Here is a 26,953-nt window from a genome sequence, read left to right as displayed (position 1 = left end):
GAACTAAGGTAGGGGAATGATGGTGGGGCGGGTACAGGATGGAGGGGAATAAAGGGGAGAAAAACTGGGAAAACTCTAATAGCATATTCAATAAAATACATTTTAAAAAATTAACAAAATAAAATAAACATAGCACTCTTCAAATAATATGTACATAACAAAAGAGGGGTCATTTATGTTTCTGTTTTTATTTTTCAGACAGAGGGGAAGGGAGGGAGAAGGGGAGAGAAACATTGATGTGAGAGAGACACGTCCATCAGTTGCCTCTCTCTGTGACCAGGGATCCAACCAGCATCCTTTTCCTTTGCGGGATGACACAAAACCAAAACAGCCTCACCAGTCAGGGCACAAAAGAGGTTTAAAGGGCCAGTTCAGGACTACAAACACCATCTAATCTCACTTATCTGTGGAATCTAATAAACAAAATAGACCACGGGCGGCAAACACAAGGCTCTGGGGCCAAATCCGGCGCTCCACCTTCTTTTATGTGGCCCGGCACCTTGTTTCTACCTGGCGGCAGGGCTGAGGTCCTTGCCCCTAGTTAAGGAGTAGTTACATCTGTACAGTCCTGAAATCATTATCGACTCTTTGTAGGAAACCACAATGCTGAGGTGGCCCCAGTGAAATTAGTTTGACACACCTGAAATGGACAGAGGCATGGACACATGGAACAGACTGACAGCTGGAAGAGGGGAGGAGGGGAGGGGATGGAACAAGGTAAAGGGATTAGCCCAGAGACAGAGACAACTGCCTGCTGACCCCCAGAGGGCAGGGAGGTGAGCTCAGGGGTGAAGTGAACGAAAGCGGGAAATCAGACACCCGAAACAAAGTAAACAATTAAAGTAGTTAAAAAAATAAAATAAATGAATAAAAAAAAACGAGGTAGTGTGAGGCCTGGTGATTCTCAGGTGATGCTACTACCATCCACAATCCAGTGATTCCAGACATTTTTAGGCAAATCAGTCACCAACATTCCAAAGGATCCCATTTTAGGATTGAGAGAGAAAATTTTGTCAATTTTGATATTCATTTCCCAAGAGAGGACCAGAAATGATATTCAGGATCTAATCTACAATGATTACATGGCAGTATTTTGTTCACATTCATTTAAAAAATAACTTTCATACACAATGAAATACTATGTCATAGTATTTCATACTATCCTTTGTTCCTGGTAAGTTCTCTCTGTGGGGTGAGAAAATCTCATTACCTGGGTGGAAACCTGGTTGGATTGGGTGGGACAAACAGAAAGTGGGTGAGGTGGGAGGAGGGCCCAGCCTGATAAAAGGTGCTTGCTGGTCGACCTCACTCCAGAGCTGAGCCAACAGGGGAAGCAGCTGGAAACCAGAAGAGGACCTAGTGCACCAGAGGTGAGTCCATGGTTTGTTTTTCCTGTTTCTACAAAAGGTTCAGCAAGTGCTGACTGAGGCCAGCTCAGTCCCAGGCATGGGATGGACACCTAGGGATGAATGCCTTTGATGGGAGCAGTGGGCAGAACTTAGATGTGTAACACCAGGTGGCAGAAATGACATGGTCATTTTTATGCTGAGTCAGATCCGAGATGGGTGGACCCTACCAGGTGGTGAGTGGAGTTTCACCCACTGATTTCTTCCACCTCTCAGGTTCTGCTGTGGGTCTCAGCCACACTCAGCTGGGGCAGTGGTAGGATTTCTGGGTCTCAGCCACCACGGTCCACTGGACATATAAAGTCACACAGAGACGTCATCATAAATTAGTGGGGTTTTTTAAGCTTTTTTTTTAACTTCCTGATGTGAGGGAGAAAGAAACATGGATTTGTTGTGAACTCATTGATGAATTCCCTGGTTGCATCTTGTCTGAGCCCTGACCAGGGATTGAACCTGCTACCTTGGGGTATCAAGATGATACTCTAACTAAGTGAGCTCCCCAGCCAGGGCTAACCTCATTTTCTACAAAACACATATACAAAGTAAAAACAAACAAACTAACTAACTAACAAAAAACAAGCCTTTCGTTATCACTGGCAGAAGGCAGTGATTTCAACATCTCATCAATTTCAGAAGTTCTTTGGGAGGTGGCTTATATTCTCCTGTCCTGTGATGTCTTCAAATTCCAGGGTATATCTTAGGCTCAACATCTTTGAAGGTCGATAAGCTCCATCCCACCGGCTCAATAGCCACTCCAGGCTAGAGCCTGCCACAGGAGACATTCAGGTAGCCCTGGCCAGGTGGCTCAGTTGGCTTGATTGTCATCCCATATTACTGAAGGTTGAGGATTGTGCTCCACTCGGGGTGTACAAGAAGCAACAGATTTCTCTCTCTTTCTCGCTCTCTCTCTCTCTCTCTCTGTATCTCCCTCTCTCCCTTTCTCCACTTCCTCTCTGTCTCTAAAACCAATAAATACCTGCCCTTAGCTGAGGATTGAAAAAAAAATTCACAAGTAGAGTAGAGATCATCTCACCCCCTAACTTACAGCCCCAGGATGAAGCTTGTCTTCATGCTAACTAGCATTTCAAAATCAGAACTTCCGGGCCATGAGCTATTGATGTTTGTACTTGGATTGCATCTTGACTGCCTGGGAGCAGGGAGTGCAGGTCGCTATTCACAGAAACAGGGTGGAGTCCCAGGACCCATCAGTCCTTGTCACTCACGATGTACTAACCACCTGTCCCTTCCACCAGAAAGCGGCCATGGCCCAACATTTTAAAGATACAAGCCGTTGCTACGTCTGCCTGACCTACCTAAAAGACCCTGTGAGCCTGAAATGTGGGTTCATCTGCTGCCTCAAGTGTGTCGACTCACTGTCGAGGGGCCCCGGGGGACAAGGGATTGTGTGCTTCATCTGCCCTGAGGTTTCTCAGAAGAGTGACATCAGGCCCAAACACCAGCTGGCCAGGCTGGTGTCAGAGGTCAGGGCACTGGAGCCCCAGCTGAGAGCCATCCTGAGGATGAACCCGAGGATGCGCAGGTTCCAAGGTGAGGTCTGGGGCCACCAGCTCCCACCCCAAGGGAAACAGCCACTTGTCAAAACCCTCCAGCCAAGGTGCTTTACCTGGGTTCTGGCACCTGAAATGCTCGTTCTTTTTCAATGTGCCAACCTGGAACTCTGCATTAAAACCACCTATAGGTTTTCTTTCTTTTTAAAAGATTTTATTTATTTATTTGAAGAGAGGGGGAAAGGAAGTGAAAGATGGTCAGAAATACTGATACAAGAGAGAAACATGGATGGATTGCCTCTGGTAAGGGCCCCAACTCAGAACCCAATCCACAATCGCCCCCATGCCCTGACCAGGAATAAAACCAGTGTCTTGTTGCTTGGCAGAAGGTCTCTCAACCAAGCCCCACAGGTCAGAGACATCTGTTAGTATCCAAGAAAATATAAGACTTAGCCCTGCCTGGTGTGACTCAGTGGACTCAGTGCCAGCCTTAGGAACCAAAGGGTTGCCAATTCTATTCCCCATCAGGGCACATTCCTGGGGTGTGGGCCAGGTTCCCAGTAGGGGACCCCTGAGAGGCAACCACACATTGATGTTTCTCTCCCTCTCTTTCTCAATCCCTTCTCCTCTCTCTAAAAACAAACAAAAAAAATCTTAAAAAAAGAAAAGAAAAAGTACATAGTAATGCACTTGACCTGTACTATCCAGTATTTTCGGTAGCCACACAGGTAGCTGGTGGTCACTTGGAACTGGACATTGATGGAGTAGAAATTTGATAGATCTAGTAGAAATCCGAGGTTGGGTGTTCCATAGCCTGTATCCCTAAAATCCATTCTTCCTGATTCTTAACTGTTTTTAATGTGTTTGTAAACCATTTTCAGTTTTAAATATGTTTGAAGTTGATCTTTGAATTACAGTTGTCACACAATATTACAGTAGTTTAAAATTTGCAGCATAGTAATTAGATATTCACATACCTCCAGAAGTGTTTCCCCTTGATCAGCCTAGTCCCCACCTGGCACCATGCACATCACCCCAGTATTACTGACTCTATTCCCTGTGCTTCCCACTACCACCCTGGGCCTGTTCTGTCACTGCCCATCTGTACTTCCCAATCCCTTCCCCTGTTTTACCTCATGCTCCAAACCCCCTCCCATCTGGCAAACATCAATGATTTTTTTAATGTTTTCAACTCTAGTTGCATTCAATATTATTTTGTATTCTACATCAACTGTAACTGAAACTTAAAAAATTGTTTTAAAAATTAAAGAGCCCTGGAGGTGGCTCAGTTGGTTGGAGAGATTCCAGTACACCACAAAAATGCAGGTTCGATTCCCGCCAGGGGGCGCCCATGAGGCAATCGAGGGAAGTCTCCTTCCCAACACCTCCTTTACTCCCTGTGCAAAATCACTAAAAACATATCCTCAGGGAAGGATAAATGATAAAAATTAAATTAAAAAAGGGAAAAGGAGATAAAGCAAACAACACACAGAGCAAGGAGTCTTTATTCCAGAAAGTTTCTTTCTGAGGTTGCACCAGCCCCATCCAGGGGTCACCTACAAGCACAGCTCAGCTGTGCGGGAATCTGAGTCAGAGTCGCAGGGAGCCGGTAGCGCAGCGCAGGGTCCACTGCTCCGCCTTTGGGCCCCTCTGGGCGCTGCCCGGTTGAGCTGCGGTCCCGGTTCCTGCTAAGGTGTCAGCGTGTCCTAAGGTCAGGACTCTTAGAAAAAAATACATATATACACATATATTTATAAATATATGTACAGATTTATATATTTATTTTTACATATAAATATAGTGTATGTGTGTATGTATAATTTTAACATAAATGAGAGAGAGAGAGGAAACAGAAAGCTTTCATGTCAATTTTACCCTGCAATAAGTCCAATATTCTCCGTGCTTTGAAATGCCTAGTTCAGGTGTATGTGTGGACAGAGTCTGTGATAATTTGTATGCTAATTTTGAACATGCAGCAGTCATGGTCTCTTTTTCCATGCGGGGTCCACACTAAAGGGAAGAAACCTCCTTCATCAACTAAGCAAAGAGCTTAATGTAGAGAGAACACCTGTCATGACCAAGGGCCAGTTCCAATGATGACCATCCAGTTGTGTCCATGAAATCTGATGTAATCGGGGACCCAGGAAGTTCCCCCAGGAAAACCCGAGGTGTGGAGTTGAAGACCAGAAAGTGAATGAGTCACGTGGGCCCCTGACGTGGCCCGGAGAGGTCGGGAAAGATCTAACGGATGATCTCTCTTTCCACAGTGGACGTGAGCTTGGATGTGGACACGGCCAACAACCACCTCTACATCTCCGAGGACCTGCGGCGAGTCCACTGCGTGTACGAGGAGCAGAAGCGCAGGGCCTGTCCTGAGAGGTTCAGCGCCTCCCTCTGTGTGCTGGGCTCCCCGAGGCTCACGTCTGGCCGGCACTACTGGGAGGTGGACTTGGGCACCAGCGGAGAGTGGAACCTCGGCGTCTGCAAGGAGTCTGTTCCTCGGCAGGAGAAGGTGGACCTCTCTTCCGAACATGGTTTTTGGACGGTGAGCTGCAGGGAGCACGTCACCTTCCAGGCGAGCACCAGGCCGGTGACAGAGCTCATGGTCAGTCCCGGCTTACACCGCATTGGCATTTTCCTGGACTTTGAAATAGGGACTATTTCCTTTTATGACGTGGGTGATGGCTCCCACATTTTTACATTCCCCCCGATTTCTGTGGCAGAACCCCTCCGTCCGTTTTTCGCTCCTGGGACTCAGGCAAAGGACGGTGGGAGCTTCATGACGCTCTGTCCCGGGTTCAGTCCCAGCGTGGCCAGTGCAGCTGGGCAAGGCCACAGGGCTCTGAGCACAGCAGGTACAGACGCACCCTGGGTGGGCACAGCCATGGACACCAGCCCCTCTGCTGGTGACCCAGCACCCTGAAAAACATGGGACAGCTGTGAATCCCAAACACAAATTATGGGGAACTTTGCTTCCCATATTAAGTCCTGTAATGGTTGTTTTGGGGGGATTTCCTTGTATAATTGTCCAATAAATATGTTTTGAGCAATCACATCAATTGCCAAATGTTTCCCTTTTCATTTTCTAAAAGATCAACTGCATGTATCAGGCAGGTTGTAGACAAAATAAAAATAAAAATGTGAGCCAACAGACTGAATGATTTCCTCTGCAATCAGAAACCAGACCTACAGAAACAGTTCAAACAGGGATGTGCCCTGGCCAGGGTGGCTGGGTTGATTGGACTGTCCGCCCATGCACCAAAATATCACAGGTTCGATTTCCAGTCAGGTCTTGTGCCTAAGGAACATAAGGAAGGCAACCCGACTGAGCTTTCTCTCTCTCAACAACAGGAGATGTGTGTGTGTGCCATTTCTCTCAGCAACAGAAAAACACATTTGTGTCAAGTGCACACAGAATGTTCCGAGACCCTAGAGGAAAGCAGGAGGACTTCAGGAGCAGCTGGATATAGGAGGTTCATTGGCTCAAAAAGAGTCCTTATGTTCATTTATAATGTTTGCAGTTAGTGAGGCTTCATTAGCTTCCAGCTTCAAGTGATGAGAACTGAACAGTCAAGGAGAAAGTGTCTCAGGTGCCACAAGGGGGGCTCTGCCACAGTCCCCACTGGGCCTTTGCTCCTGGTTCCTTCCCCTTCATCACAGCAGGGTTGTGTTGCTTAGCTACCACCAGACAGGTTGTCCTTGGAGTAAAACTGGCAGATTCTTGAGGGGGAGGGTTGGATGGGGCTTCAGGTGCAGCACCTGGGCTGATGTGGCCAGTGGCGGACACAGGGTGGGACGTCAGCATCGTGGTGGAGTGAGGACCCCTCTTAAAGAGACAAGTCAGACAGTGAGACACTCCCTGCACAAGCCTGTCTGCGAGACCCAGGGGGAGGGTGTCCCAGGGAAGTCCCAAAGGACTTACAGCCAGATTGGGAAGGCCCAATCTGGCTGTAAGACCCCCACCAGCCGGCAGAGGGTGCGAGGGTAGACATGACCTTCAAGCCATGGAGTGGCTACAACCTTGGACTGGTACAAGGACACCCAGGCAGCACAGCGTGGCGGGTAACCAGGGGTACAAGAGGCACAGAGAGCCGCCACAGTGAACTGACAGACGGGGAACTCAGGGAAAGTAAACACTGGAGACACAATGCGATGAGAAACCAAAGGTAAAACGAGTGGAGAGAGTCCTCGTAGGTCAATAATCACCTGAATGGACATGGGCTGAACTCACCAACCAAAAGGCACAGAGAAGATGAATAAGTTAGAGCAGAACCCAATTATGCTGCCTGTAGGAGACCCAACTCACATCCAAAGACACACAGATCAACCAATCTCCCTTTAAAATGGGCAGCCCTGGGCCAGAGGCCCAGTGGGTTGGAACCTCCTCCAGTCCACCAAAGGGCTAGGGTTCTATTCTTCCTGGGGGCTTGGATGAGAGGCAACAGATTCATGTATTTCTCTCATGTCCATGTCTCCCTTTCTCTCTCTTTTTCTCACTTTCTCCCTTCTTCTATCTCTCTAAAATCAGCAAACATGTCCTCAGGTGAGGATTGAAAAGCAATGGGCAGAGGACCAGAACAGACACTTACAGACGGCTAATAGAGGACTTACAGATGGCTTACAGATGGCTCATAGTCCTGAAAAAGTGCTCAATGTGTCTCTAAGAGACATGCAAACTAAAACCACAATGAGGAATCAGTTCCTGTCTGCTGGAAAATCTACCCTCAATAAAGCAACAAACCAGTGCTGGCCAGGATGTGGGGAAAAGGGAACCCTCTCGCACTGTTGGTGGGAATGCAGACTGGTGCAGCCCCCTGGAAAACAGTGTGGAGTTCCCTGAAGATAATAAGTATGGAACCACCTGTGGATCCAGCGATCCTACTTCTGGGTATTTACCTGAAGAAATCCAAACACTTACTTGAAAGAATATATGCACTCCTCTGTCCATCACAGTGTGATTTACAGCAGCCAAGCTCTGGAAGCAGCCCAGGTGCCCATCAGTGGGTGAGTGGATAAACAAGCTGTGGTGCATTCACACTGTGGAACACTACGAGGCAGAAAAGAGAATGAAATCTTGCCATTTGCTACGGCATGGATGGACCTAGAGGGTATCACGCTGAGGGGAATAAGTCAGACAGGCAGAGATAAAAATCATATGATTTCACTCATATGTGGAGCATAAAACAAAAAGCAACAAACAAATTGACAGAGCAAATGAAAAGGGACTCACAGTCACAGCCAGCCCTGTCATGGTCACCAGAGGGGAAGGAAGTGGCAGGAGGAGAAGAGAGGAGCGAGGGTCACATGTGTGGGGATGAAAGGAGACCAGAGGTGAGGTGCAGAGTATTTTTATTTCCCCACAGGGGGCTACAGCTGGATACTGCATAGAAGCCCTAGATGTCCCACCTGCCTGCCTCAGCTTGAACGACCCCTGTACATAAAAGTGACAGGTCCACATGTCCAGTGTGCTGGCCATGGCAGAAGGACTGGAAGAAACAGTAGACTGTGCCCCTTGCCCCCCGCCCCCGTGGTGTCTCAGAAGGAAGACTTCGGGCCAGTGTGCTGGCGGGTGAAGCTGGTTCCTAAGATGTGATTATCAACTGGCATTTCTTACTGTCAATCAAATATTGCAGTGGTCAGTTTCAATGTTATCTCCCTGAATTTCCACATCATTGCTTTGCCCTACTCCCAGTGTGTACAGCCAGGAAGGCTTCTCCCCACAGTCAGCATCCAGAACATGGGGACAGTCTGGTGCAATGGGAGACTACAGTATGAGCTCTACAAATGATAGAGAGGTATTACAGTGTCCTTTAGGTCCCATGGACAGAGGGAGACCCCAGACCCTGAGCAAGGACACAGTGGCCTCAAGCGCAGGTATTTTCCAGACTCAACACACCTCAGACTGGGAACAGCAAGCCCTGTGGAACTTGAATGCATAGGAAGACCAGGCACGGGTCACACAGGATGACCACTGTGAGGGGCCTGGGGACAGAAGAAGAAGAAGCTGAAGGCAAGGGCCCAGTGGGAAATGCTGTGACTGGAGCTACTGCTGCAAAGTGACCCTGCACCCCAATGACAACATGACTCTCAGCTCAGATTCTCTCCAAGGAACATGGGACACTTTTTCTGCCTCCTGCTGGCTGCTCCAGAGAGCCATCTCAGTATTGGCCATCACTGTCCCCAGTCTCTACACCTGCCTGAGGCTGCCATCTTGTGGTCATATTCTGATGTCAGGTTCTTTGTCCTCATGGTCTGGCCTCAGCCTCTCCATGGTGCTTCTCCTGCACAGACACCACCAGAGGCTGCAGCACATTCACACCCCACTGCCCCCACCAGTGCCCTCCAGAGACCAGAGCCACCCACACCATCCTGATGCTGGTGGACACCTGTGTCAGCTCCTATGTGCTGATTTCTATGTTCACTTTAAAGTCATTGTGTAAGTGGGTCCCCATCTCTGGTGGGTGCAGACCTCCCCTGGTTGGCTTCTGGTTTTCTTGCTCTTTGTCCCTCACTGAGGATGCTCAGAGATCCTAGAGCTCCTGGGGTCATTCATTAACTGTTGGAAGTGACTCTTGACAATCTAATCTGTGGATGTCAGTGTTTACAATATTCTAATTATACTGTTTACGAATCCTTCACCACATGCCAATGTACAAAATATCTACCATGAACTTTATTTTAAGTTACAATAGAATTGACATACAACCTCGTGTAAGTATAAGGTATCCAGTGTGTTTATTTGATGCACTTACATCACTCACGTGCCGTCTAATGGTGGTGATCCACCCTGAGAAACATGTGGTTGTGTGATGCTGTGGTTGTGCAAACAGCACAGAGGCACTCACACCTGGATGGTCTCCCTACTGCTCCCCTACACTGCAGGGCTCAGCCTGTTGCTTCTGGGCTACAAGCCTCCACAGCACATTGTTGTACAAAACAACTTGTACAATAAATCGACACAAGAGAAGGATGCCATCACGAGACCCGATAAACACAGGTATGAGGCTGCTACAGCCATAACAAAGCATACTTTTCTACTGTAAGCCTTTAAAAAAAACCTGTCACCCAAGGCCATGTTAATCTATTTGAGAGAAAGTGTGTGTGTGTGTGTGTGTGTGTGTGTGTGTGTCAGAGAGAGAGTCAATATTCTGCCCCTAGGCACTCTGACCAGGGATCAAACCCAAAACATTTTGGTACTCATGACATTCTAACTAACGGAACCACCTGGACAAGGCAGGCACAGATTCTTTGGTCAGGGTCTGCTTAGAATTGTGATCCATTTTTATTGAGTCATTATTATCTTATTGTTGAGTTTCAGCATTCTTATCGATATTCTAAAAGAATGGAATTGCAAATAATTCTCCTAGTCTGTGGCCTGAGCTCTTTTTACAGATAACAGCAACATTAATGCACTGATAGGTTTTCCTGGGAGGAGGAAGCAGAAGTGACTCACTGAGATGGTTTCATGGGAGAGGACTTAGGTGACTGAGGGGACAGGGGGACAGTGTGACTTATTTCCTTTGTGTGTTCTTCAGTGCCTTTTGAATTTTGTTGTATGTGCATGAATAACTTTTTCTAAAAAGAAGTTACAGTAAATCCCTACCATTGTAAAACTCCTGGCAGACCATCCTCACATCACGATTTAAGATTCACACTCTGATCCTCTTCTCTAGGACCAACCATTTGCCTTAGATATTCCATTCCTGACAAACTTGGATGGACTCTATGGACAAATCCTCCCACTGAAAATAGCTTAAAATGATGTGTGTAATACAAAAACAGACTTCTGAAAAGCAACAAGGGGTTGACTAGATACTAACGACCAAGCCCCAGAAGAAGGGAAAGACCCAGCTTGCCCTCCACAGAGAGCAGCGCCCTGAGTGAGCAGTGGGGGAAGGTGTGCAAGTTCATTGCCCAGAGTCCAGACATGGAGCCCAGCACTGTCAGCCCTGAGCTGACCTCTTCACTTTCCTCCCCATCTGCCTTTTCTTTTATACATGTCATCAACACTTTTTAACTTAATTTTGCATATATAGATAATCTGAGATTTATATGATGAATGCATACTTACTGTAAAAATCATAAAATGTTAGAAGTTGTAAATGACAAATTCTCACTAAAGTTCATTGACCCGTGCACATTAAAGCCTGATCCAATGCAAACAGCAGTTTGCAGCAAAGAGAGTAAAGGGTTAGCCCTGGTAAGTGTGTCTCAGTTTGTTGGAGAATCATCCCATGACTGAAAGGTTGCAAACTGATTCCTGCTCAGAGCACATACCTGGGTTGTGAGAATGATCCCTGGTCCACGTGGCTGTGGAAGGAAATCAGTTGATGTTTCTCTTTCATATTAATGTTTGTCCCTCTCTCATTTCCTCTCTCTCAGAAAGCAATGGGAAAAAAATCCTCAGGTGAGTATTAAAAAAAAGAAATTAATGATTTCTTTAAGGAAGTGACACCAAACCCAGAGTCACAGGTGAGTTGTTCCTCTAAGACCTGGCTTCCTGATGGCTTCTAGGGGATGGTTGCATAGGAGACTGAGGGACTTAGGGTCAAGGTCTCCATTGATTGGTCAGCACTAGGGTAGGGGGTGGTTGATCACTGCTTCTGTTCCTATGTCAGGCATAGGGCCGTTCTGTCTGATTTCATACGTTCATGCCCCTACTTTCCCCACAGTCTAAATCTTCATGAGCATGTTTTTGAACACATCAGATATCCAACAACTTTCACCTCTGTACACACCTGTCCAGAGCCCTAGCTCTGGCCACAGGTACACTGGGTCTTTGCAGACTAGGAGCTGGGTGTCCTTCACCTCAGCTCGGGCAGCCCTGGCCTCTCTTGTTCTGGCTCCCCTGTCACCTGGATCCCACGTGTTCCCCTAGTTTGGTTTGCTTCCTGATTTTCCCCACTTTTCCTGGTAGTATTTTCCAAAAGAGAACGTGCAAACTTAACTATGAAAACTCTAAACACATGAGGAAACTTTAGACTTTCTTAGCCCTTATTCACACATTGACTTGATATAGAAATCTGGTTTGGAAGTATTTTTCTCTCCAGAAACTGGCAAACATTGTTTCCATGTCTTCTAGTCTCTAGTCTGCTGCCTCTTGAGGTTTTCAAGGTCTCTTCCATCCCCTTTCTGCAATTCCATCATGATGTGTCCAGGTGTGGGTCTTTTTTTATCTGATGTAGTGAGAATATAGTTAGACCACTCAAAATGTAAATTGTTATTTATACACTTCAAGAAATATTCTTGAAAAATTCTAAAATCATTTACTACTCAGCATGTTTTATTTTTATTTTCCCATACTCTTTTTAAACTGTCATTATTAACTTGTTGGAATCTCTTGACTGACAGACTAATAGGTCTTTTCTCCAGCTTGCCCACACCTTTTCATTTATACCACTCAGTAGGAGTATACCTTCAATCTTCCAGTTCACCTATTGAATTATTCATTTCTATGATGATATTTTTGATTTCCAAGTGATCTTTCCTGTTCTGTGATTGTGTATAATGGTTCTGTTTCAGACGCCATTATCTTTTATGTCTTTCAGTTAATACTGAGACCACAGGAAGGGGACCCGTAGGTCTCCTGGTCATCTCCTTCCATGATATCAGGACACTTTCCCTCAGAGCATTGGGTCATGATTACACTTCTCTGTGTCATTTCTGCTAATGGCCCATCTCCCCAACGACAGTGTCAGAGTCACAGAGCCAGGGTCCCACTCTGGCTGTGAACTCTGTCTCTAGACTCTAACTAATCCTCAGACAGTGGAGGCCTTGAAATACATGCTGGGTGATGAACTTGAGTGTGGTCTGGATGGCTAAGGTACATAGCCCCTTGATGTCCTCCAGAGCTCTGAGCCGAGCAGCCTCCTATCACAGAACATTCTGGAACATTGCAACAGTTCATTTGCATGGAGTGCAGAGTCACAGAGAGGCAGGATAGTAAGAAGTAAGGAAAATGCCTGGGCAAAAGGAATGAGGAAATGGAAGCAAGAAAATTAAGGCAGGTCAAACAGTGTGAAGAACTTACAGCCAAGTCATGAATCGCAAGACCTCATCTTCTCTAACCAAGGACACCCCAGAACAAAAGGTTTGTACCTCTCCTCCCTCACCAGAGAATAGGTAGGTTAAATCACCCTGATCGGGGGGAAATATACAACAGAGACCCAATTGAGTCCATTTGTGCCAGATGAGCCCTAGGACAGAGGAAGTTAGGAGGACAAATAGAGAAAAGAAAACATTAGAGCCAGACAGACGTAAGATAGAAGTAAAACAGTGGAGCCAACAAAAGAATAATCCCAGATCCCCCTTAGTGCTCATGTTGATGCATCAGCGTATTAAAAACACTCCTGGAAACCTGGTGAAGGTTCTGCTGAAACCCTCCCCTTAGATTCTCACACAGAGACAAGAGATAGAAACCCTCCAGACAGAGACCTGGGGCAGCACCCTCTAGTGCGCACCCACGGCCTCCTTTCAGACATGAACTGCTTTCTCTCCTTCTGAGCTCTAAGGGGCCACCTGAGATTTTCAACCAGGGGAGCAGCGAGCTGCAGCAGCTTATTTTGGGCTTTTTCCCCATCCTGTCTCCAAGGCCCCCTTTTCCCCTGACTCTCCAGGGAACTGACAGGAACCCCACCTTGGCTCACTTCTGTCTCTGGGAGTTTTACTTCCCAGTGAGCTGACTGCAGCCTGACCTTGACTCACTCCTTGCCTATAACATTCCCAGGAACCAGAGCAGCCCCACCTAAGCTCCCTCCAGTTACTTCTTCTACCCTAAGTCCTTCCTTAGTGTCACTGTCCCCAGCTTTAATGAACATACTTTCAATATCCCCTGACTCAGGCTGTGGAATCTTATCCTGAGAAATCAAGCACCCACACACCCCACACACCACTCACCACAGAGAGGCCTGAGGCAGAAACACTCAGGCCTGGGTCCTTCTGGGGACAACAGCTGCCAAGGGACCCAGTGAAAGTGAGTCATCGAGGCCCCCAGAGAAAACACCCTGTGTTCACCGCAGCCCCACCCACCCCTCGATCGTCTCTGAGTCTCCTGTCCCCCACAAGGAATCCAATCAAGTACCTCGTGGGTTAGCTCTGAAGGTTACACTTGACCCTCTCTGTAGATCCCCAGATGTCACTTCCTGAGACATGTTAAGACATCCTCTGTTCATCGTCACCATCATTCCAGTGATTAGAGCATTTAGGTGCAACCAGTCCTTTTGCTTTTATAAAACCAGAATAGAAGAAACATCCATATATACACACACGTGTGATTATCTTCTTAGGATACATTCCTAAGAGAAGAATTTCTGTGTCAAAATGTAAACACATTTAAATTCTTGAGACCTTTTGCAAAAGCATCCTTCAGGAGTTTGGTCCCATTTTTCAATCCCTTCAACGTCTACAGAATGTGTTCCCCACCCTCAGGCTGATATGCTCTTCATTTTCTTTCATCTTTGCCGAACTGATAGATTTAAAAATTTTAATTCCTATTTTCCTTATTCTACATTCTCATTTTTGTTTACAAGTATTTATTACAAATATAATTAACACTGGCATTTCTTCTTTTGCAAACTGTTTCTTAATATTCTTTACATTTGACTGAGTTGTAAATATTTTTTATATATTTAATTTAAGAAGGAAGGAAAAGCAGCCCCAACATGAGAAGGAGTCTGGCGCTTAGAGGGAGGCCCAGTGTTGCCGAGAGCCAGCCTGGTGCTCACCGCTGGGCCAGGTTACTCTCCGGTTGGACATTCGTGCTCTCACGGAACATCAGCATCAGACAGGAACATCCCAAGACCACGGGGACATGAGACAAACCCACACCACAATGTGTGTTGTCTCAGCACAGACAGAAAGGAGACATGGTGCGGCTCACACACGACCAAGCAGTTCCCAGGCTGGCTAACAGAAGGGAAGGCAGCATCTTACCTATCACCCCTCACCCTCGCTCCAAGTCTGCGGCTTCCCGAGGTATTTCCTAAGATGTCAAGTCACAGACTTGCCCCACGTTCTGACCACACCAATCTAGAGGGGCCCCTGCGCCCACAGACTCTCCCAAGATCGCCATCCAGATCCAATGTCTTGGGCACGTCCTGTCTCACCCCGTCCCTCCCAGCTGCCCACACCCCCAGGGGTGCGCTCCCCCTCGCCGGACCGAGGTCTCCGGCGCTCCTCAGGGTCTTTAGCGGAAGGACACTGGCACCCATTATCTTTCCTGCCAACATTTTTATGTGTCTTTGAGTTTGGTTATGGGCATGAGTTTGTATCTCCGGAGCGTGTGGTTGACATAGAAAAGTTTTATGTTTTCCTTCGTGGTTTTTCATCTTTCGGTCTTGCTTAGAAAAACTTTCATTGCACAATTGTAAAAATTCCAGATATATTTTCATCTAGAGGAGAGAGGGCCAAGGGTGAAGGGAAACAGAACTGTTTGAATTCTGGAGGAAATATTGGGAGGAGTAACATGCAAGGAATTCCAAAGTGGAATTCCCGTGTTTACCTCTTCTGCCTTACAATTTTATGAGTATGGAGGGGGCCTGCATGTATTTGATATATGTTGTGTTCAATAAATATTTTCTCTTGAAGTAAAGCCTCATGTGCCTGCTTATGTTCACCAGGTTCACAAAAACGACACCAAGGGTCCCAAAGTGATGTGCACAAGGACCAACTCCAGTGAGGAGCATTTTTGATCATTTACAACCTTAGGGAGTTACATCACATTTTGGATAATGTCTTCACACTCTAGTTGTTAACACATAAGAAGTAAACTTTCTTGGACAAGCTCTATCCTGAGGGTGCATCTAAGACCCTCACAGACAAAGGAAGACCCATCATTCCATACGAAGATAACTTTAATGTACATCAATCTATGAGTCACACAGTGTCTTTGAGGGGTAAGCATATACTGCAAACTAAAACATTCCACATAGGCATTGTCTCATGTGGCAGCTACAGATGATTATGGCTTTTAAATTAAAAGTAAATAAAAGTAAAAGTTCAACTGCTCTACATACAGGTTGCACTTCATGCGCTCAACAGCCACCTGCAGCCAGTGGCTGCCGTGTTGGACATGCAGACACAGAACAATCCCTTGTTCCAGAATATTCTATCACACAGAACCGAGCTTCATGTTGTCTGGGCCTCTAGTCACAGCACTAGACCCATGAAAAATGAAAGGGACAACATCATCTCTCTGACAGATGACACCAGATTTCTGTCTGGGACATGAGTATATATTAAGCTTGTGTATAACAATCAAAACTAGGTCACCTGTGGGACTGGTGCCTTCGAGCACACTCTGTTCCCAGTTCCAAAGGAGAAACACCTTTCCTCCCACCTGTCTTCCCAGACTGATGACACTCTCTGAAATCTCATTTCCAGGGTTGAGCTTTCTTATACAAGAACCCAGGGCAATGCTTTCAGCCAGGTGTAGGGAGGCAGGGATCCCACCTCAGGGAGAGGGGTTCTAGGAAGTGTGGAGGGGGCAAAGGATTGGGCCAGTGGGGAGCCTCCCCCTGGTTTATCCAGAACAACCATTCCCAAAGTGTGGCCTGCGGAACCTTTGAAGTTTATAAGAGCCTTTCACTGGATCTACGAGGGCAAAACTATTTTCTTAGGTTAAGGACATCCTTTGCCTTTTCACTGTGCCCACATTTGCATGGAGGTAAACTCAGCAAGAACGGAGGCTGGGACACCCAACTGCTACAGAGGCATTCTTCACCACGACTCCCTCACAGACTAGAAAACAAAACCAGTGCCACTTTGACAGCATGTTTAAAGGATTGAAAACTAGTGTTGTTACTAAATCAGCATATTCAAATCAACATTTAAAAAATATCTTTGCTTCCAGGCACGATGTTTGTGTAGGTAAATTCAGTAATGTCTTCGCATCATGACCTCATCAAAATTACAACTACACTACAAACACCCATCATTCAGAACCGCTTAAAATCTAGCTAAACGGAAGTCCTACAACTACAAAGTGAAAGAAGCCTCACTGAGACTGGTAGGAGGGGTGGAGATGCTGAACAGACTGGTCCCACGACCATGTGTGATAGATAAAAATTTAGAGAGATATGTCAGCTGTGGGGGTTCTGCCCTAGGAAGAAGGTGTCCCAGCCTGACACTAAGACCCCCAGACCATGGTTTCAGCACCAGGAAGACAGGTCTCCACAACTTGGGTTATAGAAACTAGCAGGGACCAAGGCTAGTGATGCAAAGTGCTTCCAGAGTCCCAGGCATTCCTTTTAAAGTGTCAGTGCATGGACTTACTCAGACACACTCTTCTGAGCTCCAGCCCTGGGACAGCAACTCAAAAGGCATGAGGAACATATAGAGAGAAATTGAATTGTCTGGCATCAGGGCAAGAGCTGGGAGGGGGGCTGCTTTCTCTCAGACAGAAGGGCTGACAGAGGCCATTGTTCCTTTGATGAGCCCTCCCCCAACAGAACTGCCAGGTGTGCACTGTGTCTCTGTCTCCATCCCCCTGGCTCACACTGTCCACCCTGCCCTTGTGATTCCCTGAAGCCCAGCCTCACCCACCTTGCAGGCCCACTCAAGCTCTTTCCAGAGACTTTCCATGCAAACAACCTCTCTTGACTCAAGCTGTGGACTTTCCTAAAATATCTGAAACAAGAACTGGAGGCACACTCCATTTCTACTGCTAAGTGGCTTCAGGCCCAGGACTAGGGGAAGTTGGCCTTGGTTCACAGCTTGGCCTCTCCCAGGTACCTCCAAGCCCAGCACAAGAAGTAGCCATGTGTAGATTGATTTGTAGCTCATGCCAGGTGGTTCTGCATAGGACACAGGTGGTGGCTGAAATTGGCCTGCACCTCCCAAGAGGCCCCACAGCCAGCACACCTGTGGACAGCTTCTGACCACAACAAAGCACCACCCCACCACCTCCACAGCAACCCACTCATGGGGCAGACTCAGCAGGCACCAGAGCCTCCACAGTGGCTGCAGCCAGAACTCAGAGCTGATCAGCCTGGGGATAAATGCCTTCCATTACCAACAGCAATCCTGACACAACTACCACAGCAAAGTGCACATGGCCCACAAGGGGGCACACAGGAGTGCCCAGGTTGGGACTTCAGGGAAACCGCACCACTGGGCCCTACACGACACCCACTACACAGGGACACTCTACCAGGACAGGAGACAGCAGCTCTACCTAACACATAGAAACAATCACAGGAAGACTGCCAAAATGAGGAGACACCAAAGTGAAAGGACAGAACAAGACTTCAGAAAAAGAAGTAAACAAAATGTAGACAAGCAATCTAATAGATGCAGAGTTCATAACACATTATAAAAATGCTCAATGAGCTAAGGAGACAAGAAGAAGAACATAGTGTGAATGTCAACAAAGGTATAAGAAACACAAAAATGGAGAAATAAGGCATAAAGAAAACAGTCATAAATGCAGGACACAATAACTGAAATGAAGATACATTACAGGGAGTCCACAGTGGAGCAGATGAAGCACAGGATCAGATCAGAGATCGGAAAGATAAAAAAGCAGAAAACAACTGATCAGAACAGCAGGGGTAAAAGGAGTCCTAAAAAATGAGCATAGTATAAGGAACATCAGGGATTTCTAGTGTACCAACATTTGCATCTTGGGGATGCCAGAAAGAGAAAAGAGAGAGCAAGGAATTGAAACTTTATTTTAAAAAAATAATTATGGAAGATGTCCCTAACCTGGTGCAGGTAGTAGATATAAGAGTCCAGAAAGTGCAGAGTCCAAACCTGATGAGGCCCACACACAAGACACATCATAATTAAAATACCAAAGATTAAAAAAAAAGAGAGCATTTTAAAAGCATCAAGATAAAAGCAGTTAGTTACCCGTAAGAGATCTCCCATAAGACTGTCAGCTGATTTCTCCAGATGAACTTTTCAGGCCAAAGGAGATTGGCAAGTCTCATTTTTAAAATTTCTTTTGGCAAGTAATATTCAAAGTGATGAAAAGCAAGGATCCATGCCAAGATTACTCCACCCAGCAAAACTAGCATTTAGAATCAGAACTCAGATAAAGAGCTTTCCATACAAGAAAAAGCTAAAGGAGTTTATCACCACTTAATTGGTATTACAGGAAATGTTAAAGGGTAAGAAAAAAGAAATATGAAAACTAAAAGGGCAATAAATGCATATCTATCAAATATACTTGAAATGAAAATTAGTTAATTGCTCCTATCAAAACACATGTGGTAGCTGAATAGATGAGAGAACGAGACCCTCACACATGCTGCCTACAAGAGACTCAGTTCAGATCCAAAGACACACTGACTGAACATAAAGAGATGAAAAAGATATTTCATGAAAATGGAAACAAATAAACAAAAAGAGCTGTGGTAAAAATACTTATCCTAGACAAAATAGACTTTAGAACAGAGGCTATATGACAAGAGAGAAAGAAGGACCCAGCCATTGCACTTCTGGGTACTTATCTGAAGAAACCCAAAATACTAAATAAAAGAGACAAGACACATTCATATGTTCACTGCAACATTATTTACAAAAGCCAGATAGGGAAGCAGCCTAAGTGTCCATCCACAGATGGTGAGATAAAGAAGTGGTGCACATGCACAACAAAATCTGCCTCAGCCACACACACACAAAGAATGAAATCTCTCCATTGGCAACAACATGGCGGAGGGTATGGTGCTGAGTGAAATACATCAGACAGAGAAGGACAAATACCAGGTGACTGCACTTACATGCAGAATCTAAAGAACAAAGTATTCAAGCAGAACAGAAACAAACTCATACATTCAGAAAACAGACTGACAGGTGCAAGATAGAGTGGGAGTTTGGGGGGGCTGGGTGAGAAAAGAGAAAGGATTAAGAAGCACACATTGGTGGTTACAGAACAGTCATGGGGATGTAAAGTGCAGCACAGGGAATACAGTCAATAATATTGTAATAACTACATATGGTGTCAGCTGGGTACTGGATTTATGGGGGGATCACTTTGTAAGCATATACAGGTCTAATCACAGAGTTACACACCAGAAACTAATATAATAATGTAGATGAACTATAATTGAAAAATAAAAAATATTTTTAAAAAGATAAATATATCTTGAATTCATTTACAAATGAATTAATTTCTTAACTCTCCTTAATGAAAATGGAGAATAAAAATGTAAAATAACTCCTATGATGACCGGGAAAGTGCACAAACACACTTCTGCTACATTCATTCCCAAGTGTCATGAGCCCAGGAAAGTGACCTGTGAGGGCTGAGCCAGCCTCTTCTTCATGGAACAGCAAGTTCACTTAAGAGAGTGAGAGAGACACAGAACCTGTGATGACTGAAGTGTGGTGAACTGGCGAACACTCTCTCAAATGAACGGGAACTTCTCCCTCAAGTAGAGTCAACAGGCAGTTGACCCCTGACAGCACTTGTTGTCTGGATGGAATGGAAGCTCTCAGTGGAAAACCAGGATTCTGACAAATGTGTGTCTCCCCACAGCAGCCAGACAACTTCCCAGAGCTGACAACCGTTTCCACAGGGATCTGCAGTAACATTAACAAATTTGATTTTTCATGGTGTGTCATTAAATGCACCCACCCTGGGAGATCTCTATCACTTAGTGAAACAAGGCATTACTTTCAAATAACCCTGCATCAGTACAAGAACCACTGAAGTAATGTAACAGAATAGGAAATACTCAAAGATGGTGTTTCAGGTTCCACTTTGCAAAGAGCTTTTCAGAAACTACCACTTATGTGGCTTTAGTGAACCATCCAAGATGAATATCCACACTTATCTAACACAGCTTTAAGAATGTTCCTCCTACGTATTGGTGTGAGGCTGTGTATATTTTCATATACTGCAACAACAAAACTTAAATGCAGAAGCAAATATGAAAATCCAGTGGACTTCTAATGATACAGACAAGAACTGAGACTTGCAAAAATGTAAAATGTGAGCAGATCTACTCTTCTCACTGCCTTGTTAATTTGGGAAAATATTATTTTAATAAAAACTTTATTTCTCTTAACATGTCATAGATTATTAATATTAGTCTAACTGATTTTTTAAAAAATTTCTAACTGTTTTATTCCTTGTATGATAAATATTGATAGCTATAACCCACACAAACAAAATTATTTGGGATTCTCCCTATTATTTGTGAGACTGTATAGATGTTCTGATACAAAATGTCTGAGAGTCCCTGAATAAAACAGCCCCTGGGCCGGGACTCAGGGAGACCATGTGACAGAGAGTTCTCCCTGCAGGAGGAGGGTTTGGGGCAAAGTCGGTTTCCAGGTCTCAGCCTCGGGCCATATTTGGAGCGAGGACGCTGTGAAAGGGAGTTCCCTTCTCCCTGGGGGTTTCCCTCTTCCCTCTGCCTGGATACTCATGACGCTACCCGGGTTCTCACTCCCATTGGGTGTAGAATTCCACTGAAGCCAATCAGCGTCACCACGGTTCCGGGTATCAACCCACGTGAGGCACCAGAACCCATTCTCCCCAGATGCTCAGGGTTCAGATCTTGGGGCCCCGAGCGCTGCTCCTGCTGCTCTCGGGGGCCCTGGCGCTGAACGAGACCTGGGCTGGTGAGTGCGGGGGTCGGGAGGGAGGGGGACCCGGCGGGGGTCCCAGGACGCTGGGACAGCGAGTCTCCAGCACCCTCAGCCCTGAACCCAGACCCCAGAGTCCCTCCTCGGCCCTGACTCTCCTGTGGACCACCGCCCCCTTATCCATCCCTGGGGACCCCTGCCCTTTCCGGCACCACCGCAGACACCAGGACACGCATCCTCGCTGCCCCCAGGTACGCACACCCTGAAAATTTTCAGCACCGCGATGCAAGGACCCGGCCCTGCGAAGTACCGGTACATCAGCGCTGGCTACGTGGACAACACAGAGGTCGCACGCTTCGACAGCCACACCCCGAACGCGCGCATGGAGCCGCGGGTGCCCTGGCTGGAGCAGCCGTGGGTGCTGGACGTACCGGACTACTGGGACGAGGGGACACGTTTTTGCCAGCGCGAGGCACAGATTAACGAAGGGAACCTGAACAAGCTGCGCGCCCACTACAACCAGAGCGAGGACGGTGAGCCATGCCAGCCCGCGGCCGGTCACGACCCCACCCCCGCCCCCACCCCCCACTGACCGGCTGCTGTCCCCCTGAGTCTCTGGGTCCGTGAGTCAGCTCCAGGCTGCAGAACCCACCTGCTCCCATCCTGGGTGGAGCCCCGGGGATTTGATCCCGTTTGATTTTCACTTTCGGTTTAATCATGCGGGTCAGCTCCTGACAACTGGAGGTGGGACCGGGCTAAGTGGGCAGGGCTGACCCTGGGGCGGGGTCAGTGTCCCACACTTGGCAGGAAATGAGCGGCTGCTTCGTGGGATCTGATGGACGCTTCCTCCGCGGGTACAGTCGGTTCGCCTACGACGGCACCGACTACTTCGCCCTGAACGAGGACCTGCGCTCCTGGACCGTGGTCAACACGGCGGCCCCGAAAACCTGGCGCAAGTTGGTGGATCTCCCTGATGCGGAAGAGAAGAGGTTATTTCTGGAGAGACTCTGCGTGCACTGGCTTACCCAGCTCCTGGAGAAGGGGAAGGAGTCGCTGCTCAGAGCAGGTAGCAGGGCGCTGGCCTCCCCGAGGAGGGCATCTGTGGGCTGGGGCGGCTTCCTACAAGGAGAAGAGGAAAATGGGGCAGTGTCAGAATCCCCCTCCTGCACGGGAGAGTAAAGAGTGCCCCAGGATTTCTTATTCTGTGACTCACCCGCAGGCACAGTTTTCTCTAAAGCAATGGTCCCCAAACTTTTGGCACCAGAAACAGGTTTCCAGGAAGACAAGTTTTCCACGGACCAAAGGGAGGGGTCTACTGGTAGACAGGAGACAGAGCTCAGCTACTCGCTTCCTCCTGTGCTGCCCAGTTCCTAACAGGCCACCCACTAGTACCAGTTTGTAGCTCCTTGGTTGGGGATCGCCGCTCTAAAGAACCATAAGGGGCCCATCCCCTCCCTGAAACAGCCCACAGCGGTTCCCTCACACCCTGCAGCACCTGGTGCACCAGGACGCTCTCCTGGTTCTGGGGCTGAGACCTTCTCTGCAGGCCTGACTCCTGCTTTTCTGAGTCATCAGCCTCCACCTGAGTCTGTGTCTCCTCTTAGAGACACTCCTACCCTACATTCTCACCTTTTTTCTGGAACTTTCCAAGAAATAGGAGATTATCCCCAATGCCTCTGTCCCTGCTGGTGTCTGAGCAGTGCTCTCCCTTCCCCCACCCCGCTGTCCTGCCCACTCTCAGGGTGGTCACATGAGCACTGCTGGAGTGTCCCATGACCATGCACAGTTCCTGAATTTTCTCACTATCCCCTCAGGCCCTCCAGAGACACACCTGACCCACCACCCCCTCTCTGACCATGAGGTCACCCTGAGGTGCTGGGCCCTGGGCTTCTACCCTGCTGACGACATCACCCTGACCTGGTGGCGTGAAGGGGAGGATCTGACCCAGGATGTGGAGCTGGTGGAGACCAGGCCTGCAGGGGACGGGACCTTCCAGAAGTGGGCAGCCGTGGTTGTGCCCCCTGGAGAGGAGCAGAAATACATGTGCCATGTGCAGCACCCAGGGCTACTCGAGCCCCTGATCCTGAGATGGGGTGAGGAAGGGACAGAGCCTCTCCTCAGGGTGTCCCTGAGCAGGGTCAGGACTCAGGCCTGAGGTTCACTTCTCACCCTCCTCTCACAGAGCCCCCTCCTCAGACCACCATCATCATCGTGGGCATCACTGCTGCCCTGGGTCTCCTTGTAGCTGTGGTCACTGCAGCTGTGCTGTGGAGGAGGAAGTGCTCAGGTGGGTAAGGGGTGGGGCTGAGTTCCCTGTCCCCCTGGTCAAGCCCAGGTGGAAGTGTGCTCTGCCTCCTTAATGGGCATGGTGTCCCCACACGGGTGCTTGTCCATCTGAGTCCTATTTCCTAACACTGTCTCTTTAGTGAGGCCCGTGGGAAAGTGAGGGACACATTTATCACCTGATGGTTCTAGTAATGGGGACTGATTCCCAGCTGTCACAGGTCAGAAGGGGAGGTGCCTGCTAAGGACAGACATCCACACTGGCGGTTGATCTACTCCCCACACATGTACATTCCCTGTATTTCCTGATCCTACCCTGGGTGTTCAGTCACAGTTCTGGAACCTTCCCTGTGCTTCAGGAGTGTGGAGCTCCTTCAGAGTCATGGGTCCCAGCCTTCCCCCTGACTTCTCACAGAACATTTTCTTCCCACAGGCAGAGGCAGGAAGAGATACACTCAGGCTGCCTGTAAGTCTGGGTGTTGGGGAGGTGACATCTGGGACCCTTGGGAGAGTGTGGGCTGGAGTCAGTGGGGGGCTCTCCCACCACATAACTCTGCTGTTGTCTTCCCCAGGCAGCCACAGTGCCCAGAGCTCTGATGTGTCTCTCACGGCTCCTGATGGTGAGACCCTGAGGGCAGGAAGTGGGGGGCATTGGGACTGAGAGTTTGGGGACTCTCAGACGGGGACATGCTGAGGATGGGGTGGGCTCTGGGGGAATGTGACACTTCTCAGTCTGACCTGAACTTCCTCATAACAACTTTCTTTCCCACTGTGACAGAGCTGCTTTCTACGGAACCTGCTGCTGAAACAGTCACTGCTGCCTCACTTTGAGATTATGAATCCCTGACTGCTGTTTCTTCACCCGGTATCTGAACTTGTTTACATCACATTAAAATTAGCTATATATTTATATACAGACTCTAAACAGAAGAGACTGGGATTAAGAGCTCCAAGGTGTATTGTTTCTGGTAGGTGTTATTCTATCTCCATCTTACCCCATTGGTTAAGCTGTTCTAAGTCACTTTACCTTCACAAACTTACCATGAGGTGTGCAGACAACCCAGGAGGGGCAGACTGTCTGCCACGGGACAAGGGGACCACACGGCTCCCCAGTGATGTTCCCTGTGACCGCTGTGTTCCAAGTGTAAGTAAGGGTTTCTTCCCACACATCCGAATGTGACCCTTTGGAGCCTCTGCCTCTGGCTGGTTGAGTCCCTTGATCCTAACTGAGTGCCGCTTTGGTGCCTAGGAGTCTCCCCAAGCTTCCAGGACCCCCTCTTGTAGACCTCAGGGGTATCTGTGTACAGTCAGAGAGCTGACCAATGTGAAAATGAGAACAGCTGCTTAAAGCAGGAGTTGTTCCAGCGTCCACTGTCCTTAATCCACTGCAGACACTGCCCTCATTCTGTGGATGCTGAGTCCGGGAAGGTCATGGCCAAGAAGCCAAATTCCTTAGTGGCTTCCTCTGAGAGTTCCTCCTCAAGGGAGAGCCCTCAGGCCACAGGATCAGTCTGGCTGCTGAACTGAGAACAGAATCAGGAGACAAGGGACCAGCAAGGCAGGAGGGAAAGGTGTGGGGAAGCTCCCATGGTTCCAAGCTGCAGATGCTGGGTGTTCTGACGGGGCTGTGAGTGGTGGAAACACTGGGAAGGGACTGGACACTGAATGCATGTGGAAGATGATTTCACAACATTTCCTAGTGATTCAATCTGGGGTGTGGGAAAGGAGTCAAGGTGAACACCCCCACATGTGCACTGTGCCAGCAGAAAGATGGGGTTACATCAGCAGAGAGGGGGGAGACTGTGGCAGAAGTATGTGTGGGGGAGGGGTGTGCATTTCAAGCTGTCAGCTGAAGAGAAGGTCAAGGTGAGATATCTGATAGACACACCAGTGAGCTGTCAGGTTGGACAGATGAGTGTGGGGACCTTGAGGAGAAATGTCTGGGCTGCAGACATAGGTGTGGACGCGATGATGACATTAAAGCCGTGAGCGTGGATGAGGCCACCAAGGGAGTCAGGACTGTGGAAGAGGAAAGAACAAGGACCAGACACTGCACCCACCTGTCCTGACAGTGGGGACATTCATCCTGGTGACCCACCCAGGTTGGTGAGGGACAGGTCTCCCCATCACACAGTCACCATTTGGTGATTGTCATCCATTAGTAATTTACGGGGAGATACTCTGAGATTGTCCTGATTATGGTTGCAATGCTCAGCCTGTTACTTCTAGGCTGCAAGCCTGCACAGCACATTACTGTATGAAACAGCAGGAAATTCAGTTAACACAGGAGAAAATGATGCCCTCAAGAGACCCAGTAAATACACATATGAGGCTGCTGCAGCCATAACAAAGCTACTGTTCTACTGCAGCCTTAGAAAAATTGTCACCAAAGGCTATGTTAATTGATTTAAGAGTGTGTGTGTTTGTGTGAGAGAGAGAAAGAGAGAGTCATTGATCAGTTACCTCCCATATGCACTCTGACCAGGGATCAAACCCACAACATTTTGGTTCTCGTGATGACCCTCTAACCAACTGAACCACCTGGACGAGGCAGGCATAAATCCTTTGGTGGGGTGTCTGATTAGAATTTTGATTAATTTTTGTTGAGTTATTTTTTTTATTGTTGAGTTGAGTCTTCTTATATATACTCTGAAAGAATTGGATTGCAAACATTTTCTCCCAGTCTGTGGCCTGAGTTCTTTTTACAGACATAACAGCAACACTAATGCACAGATAGATTTTCCTGGGAGGAGGAATCAGAAGTGACTCCCTATGAAGGTTTCCTGGGAGAGGACTTAGGTGACTGAGGGGGAGGAGGACAATGTGACTCATTTATTTTGTGTATTCCTGAGTGTCTTTTGAAACCTCTTGTATGTGCATAAGTAATGTTTTTCAAAAAACAAGTTACATAAAATCCCTACACTTATAAAACTCCTGACAGACCATCCTCACATCACAATTTAAGATTCACACTCTGATCCTCTTCTCTAGGACCAACCACTTGCCTTAGAAATTCCATTCCTGACAAACTTGCCTGGACTCTACGGACAAATCCTCCCACTGAAATGAGCTCAAAATTCCATATATAGTACAAAAACCAACTTATTAAAAGCAACAGAGAGTTGAGGAGATACTAATGACCACACCCCAGAAGAAAGGAAAGACCCAGCTTGGCCTCCACAGAGAGCAGTGCTCTGAGTGGGGAGTGGGGGAAGGTGTGCA

General features: G+C 47.5%; 2 protein-coding genes across 2 annotated transcripts; both read left to right on the top strand.

Moving 5' to 3' along the window:
* Positions 1-2,668: 2,668 nt before the first annotated feature.
* On the top strand, positions 2,669-6,734 carry LOC123818212 (ret finger protein-like 4A). Its single transcript, XM_045838198.1, has 2 exons — positions 2,669-2,954; positions 5,182-6,734. The coding sequence occupies exons 1-2, from the start codon at positions 2,669-2,671 to the stop codon at positions 5,835-5,837; spliced, it is 942 nt and encodes a 313-aa protein (XP_045694154.1). The 3' UTR covers positions 5,838-6,734.
* A 14,625-nt stretch (positions 6,735-21,359) lies between these two features.
* On the top strand, positions 21,360-24,641 carry LOC123818210 (patr class I histocompatibility antigen, A-126 alpha chain-like). The gene is made up of 8 exons (XM_045838193.1): positions 21,360-21,484; positions 21,700-21,981; positions 22,239-22,514; positions 23,263-23,541; positions 23,631-23,735; positions 24,165-24,197; positions 24,304-24,351; positions 24,510-24,641. Exons 1-8 carry the CDS (start codon positions 21,403-21,405, stop codon positions 24,560-24,562), a joined length of 1,158 nt encoding a protein of 385 aa, XP_045694149.1. The 5' UTR covers positions 21,360-21,402; the 3' UTR covers positions 24,563-24,641.
* Positions 24,642-26,953: the final 2,312 nt, after the last annotated feature.

The sequence above is a fragment of the Phyllostomus hastatus genome, unplaced genomic scaffold, assembly GCF_019186645.2.
Source record: "Phyllostomus hastatus isolate PE091 unplaced genomic scaffold, TTU_PhHast_1.1 phas_contig_260, whole genome shotgun sequence".
Taxonomy (NCBI): Eukaryota; Metazoa; Chordata; class Mammalia; order Chiroptera; family Phyllostomidae; genus Phyllostomus; species Phyllostomus hastatus.
The sequence above is the reverse complement of the archived record's forward strand: the minus strand, read 5'-3'. Positions and strand labels throughout refer to the sequence as shown.

What these genes read in the sequence shown, in the direction of transcription:
- LOC123818212 (XM_045838198.1), top strand. Translation starts at nt 2,669, where the DNA reads ATGGCCCAACATTTTAAAGATACAAGCCGTTGCTACGTCTGCCTGACC. An exon ending in GAGGATGCGCAGGTTCCAAG is followed by an intron (nt 2,955 to 5,181) that starts GTGAGGTCTGGG and finishes CTCTTTCCACAG; the next exon opens with TGGACGTGAGCTTGGATGTG.
- LOC123818210 (XM_045838193.1), top strand. Translation starts at nt 21,403, where the DNA reads ATGCTCAGGGTTCAGATCTTGGGGCCCCGAGCGCTGCTCCTGCTGCTC. An exon ending in GGAGTCGCTGCTCAGAGCAG is followed by an intron (nt 22,515 to 23,262) that starts GTAGCAGGGCGC and finishes CTATCCCCTCAG; the next exon opens with GCCCTCCAGAGACACACCTG. An exon ending in GTGGAGGAGGAAGTGCTCAG is followed by an intron (nt 23,736 to 24,164) that starts GTGGGTAAGGGG and finishes TTCTTCCCACAG; the next exon opens with GCAGAGGCAGGAAGAGATAC.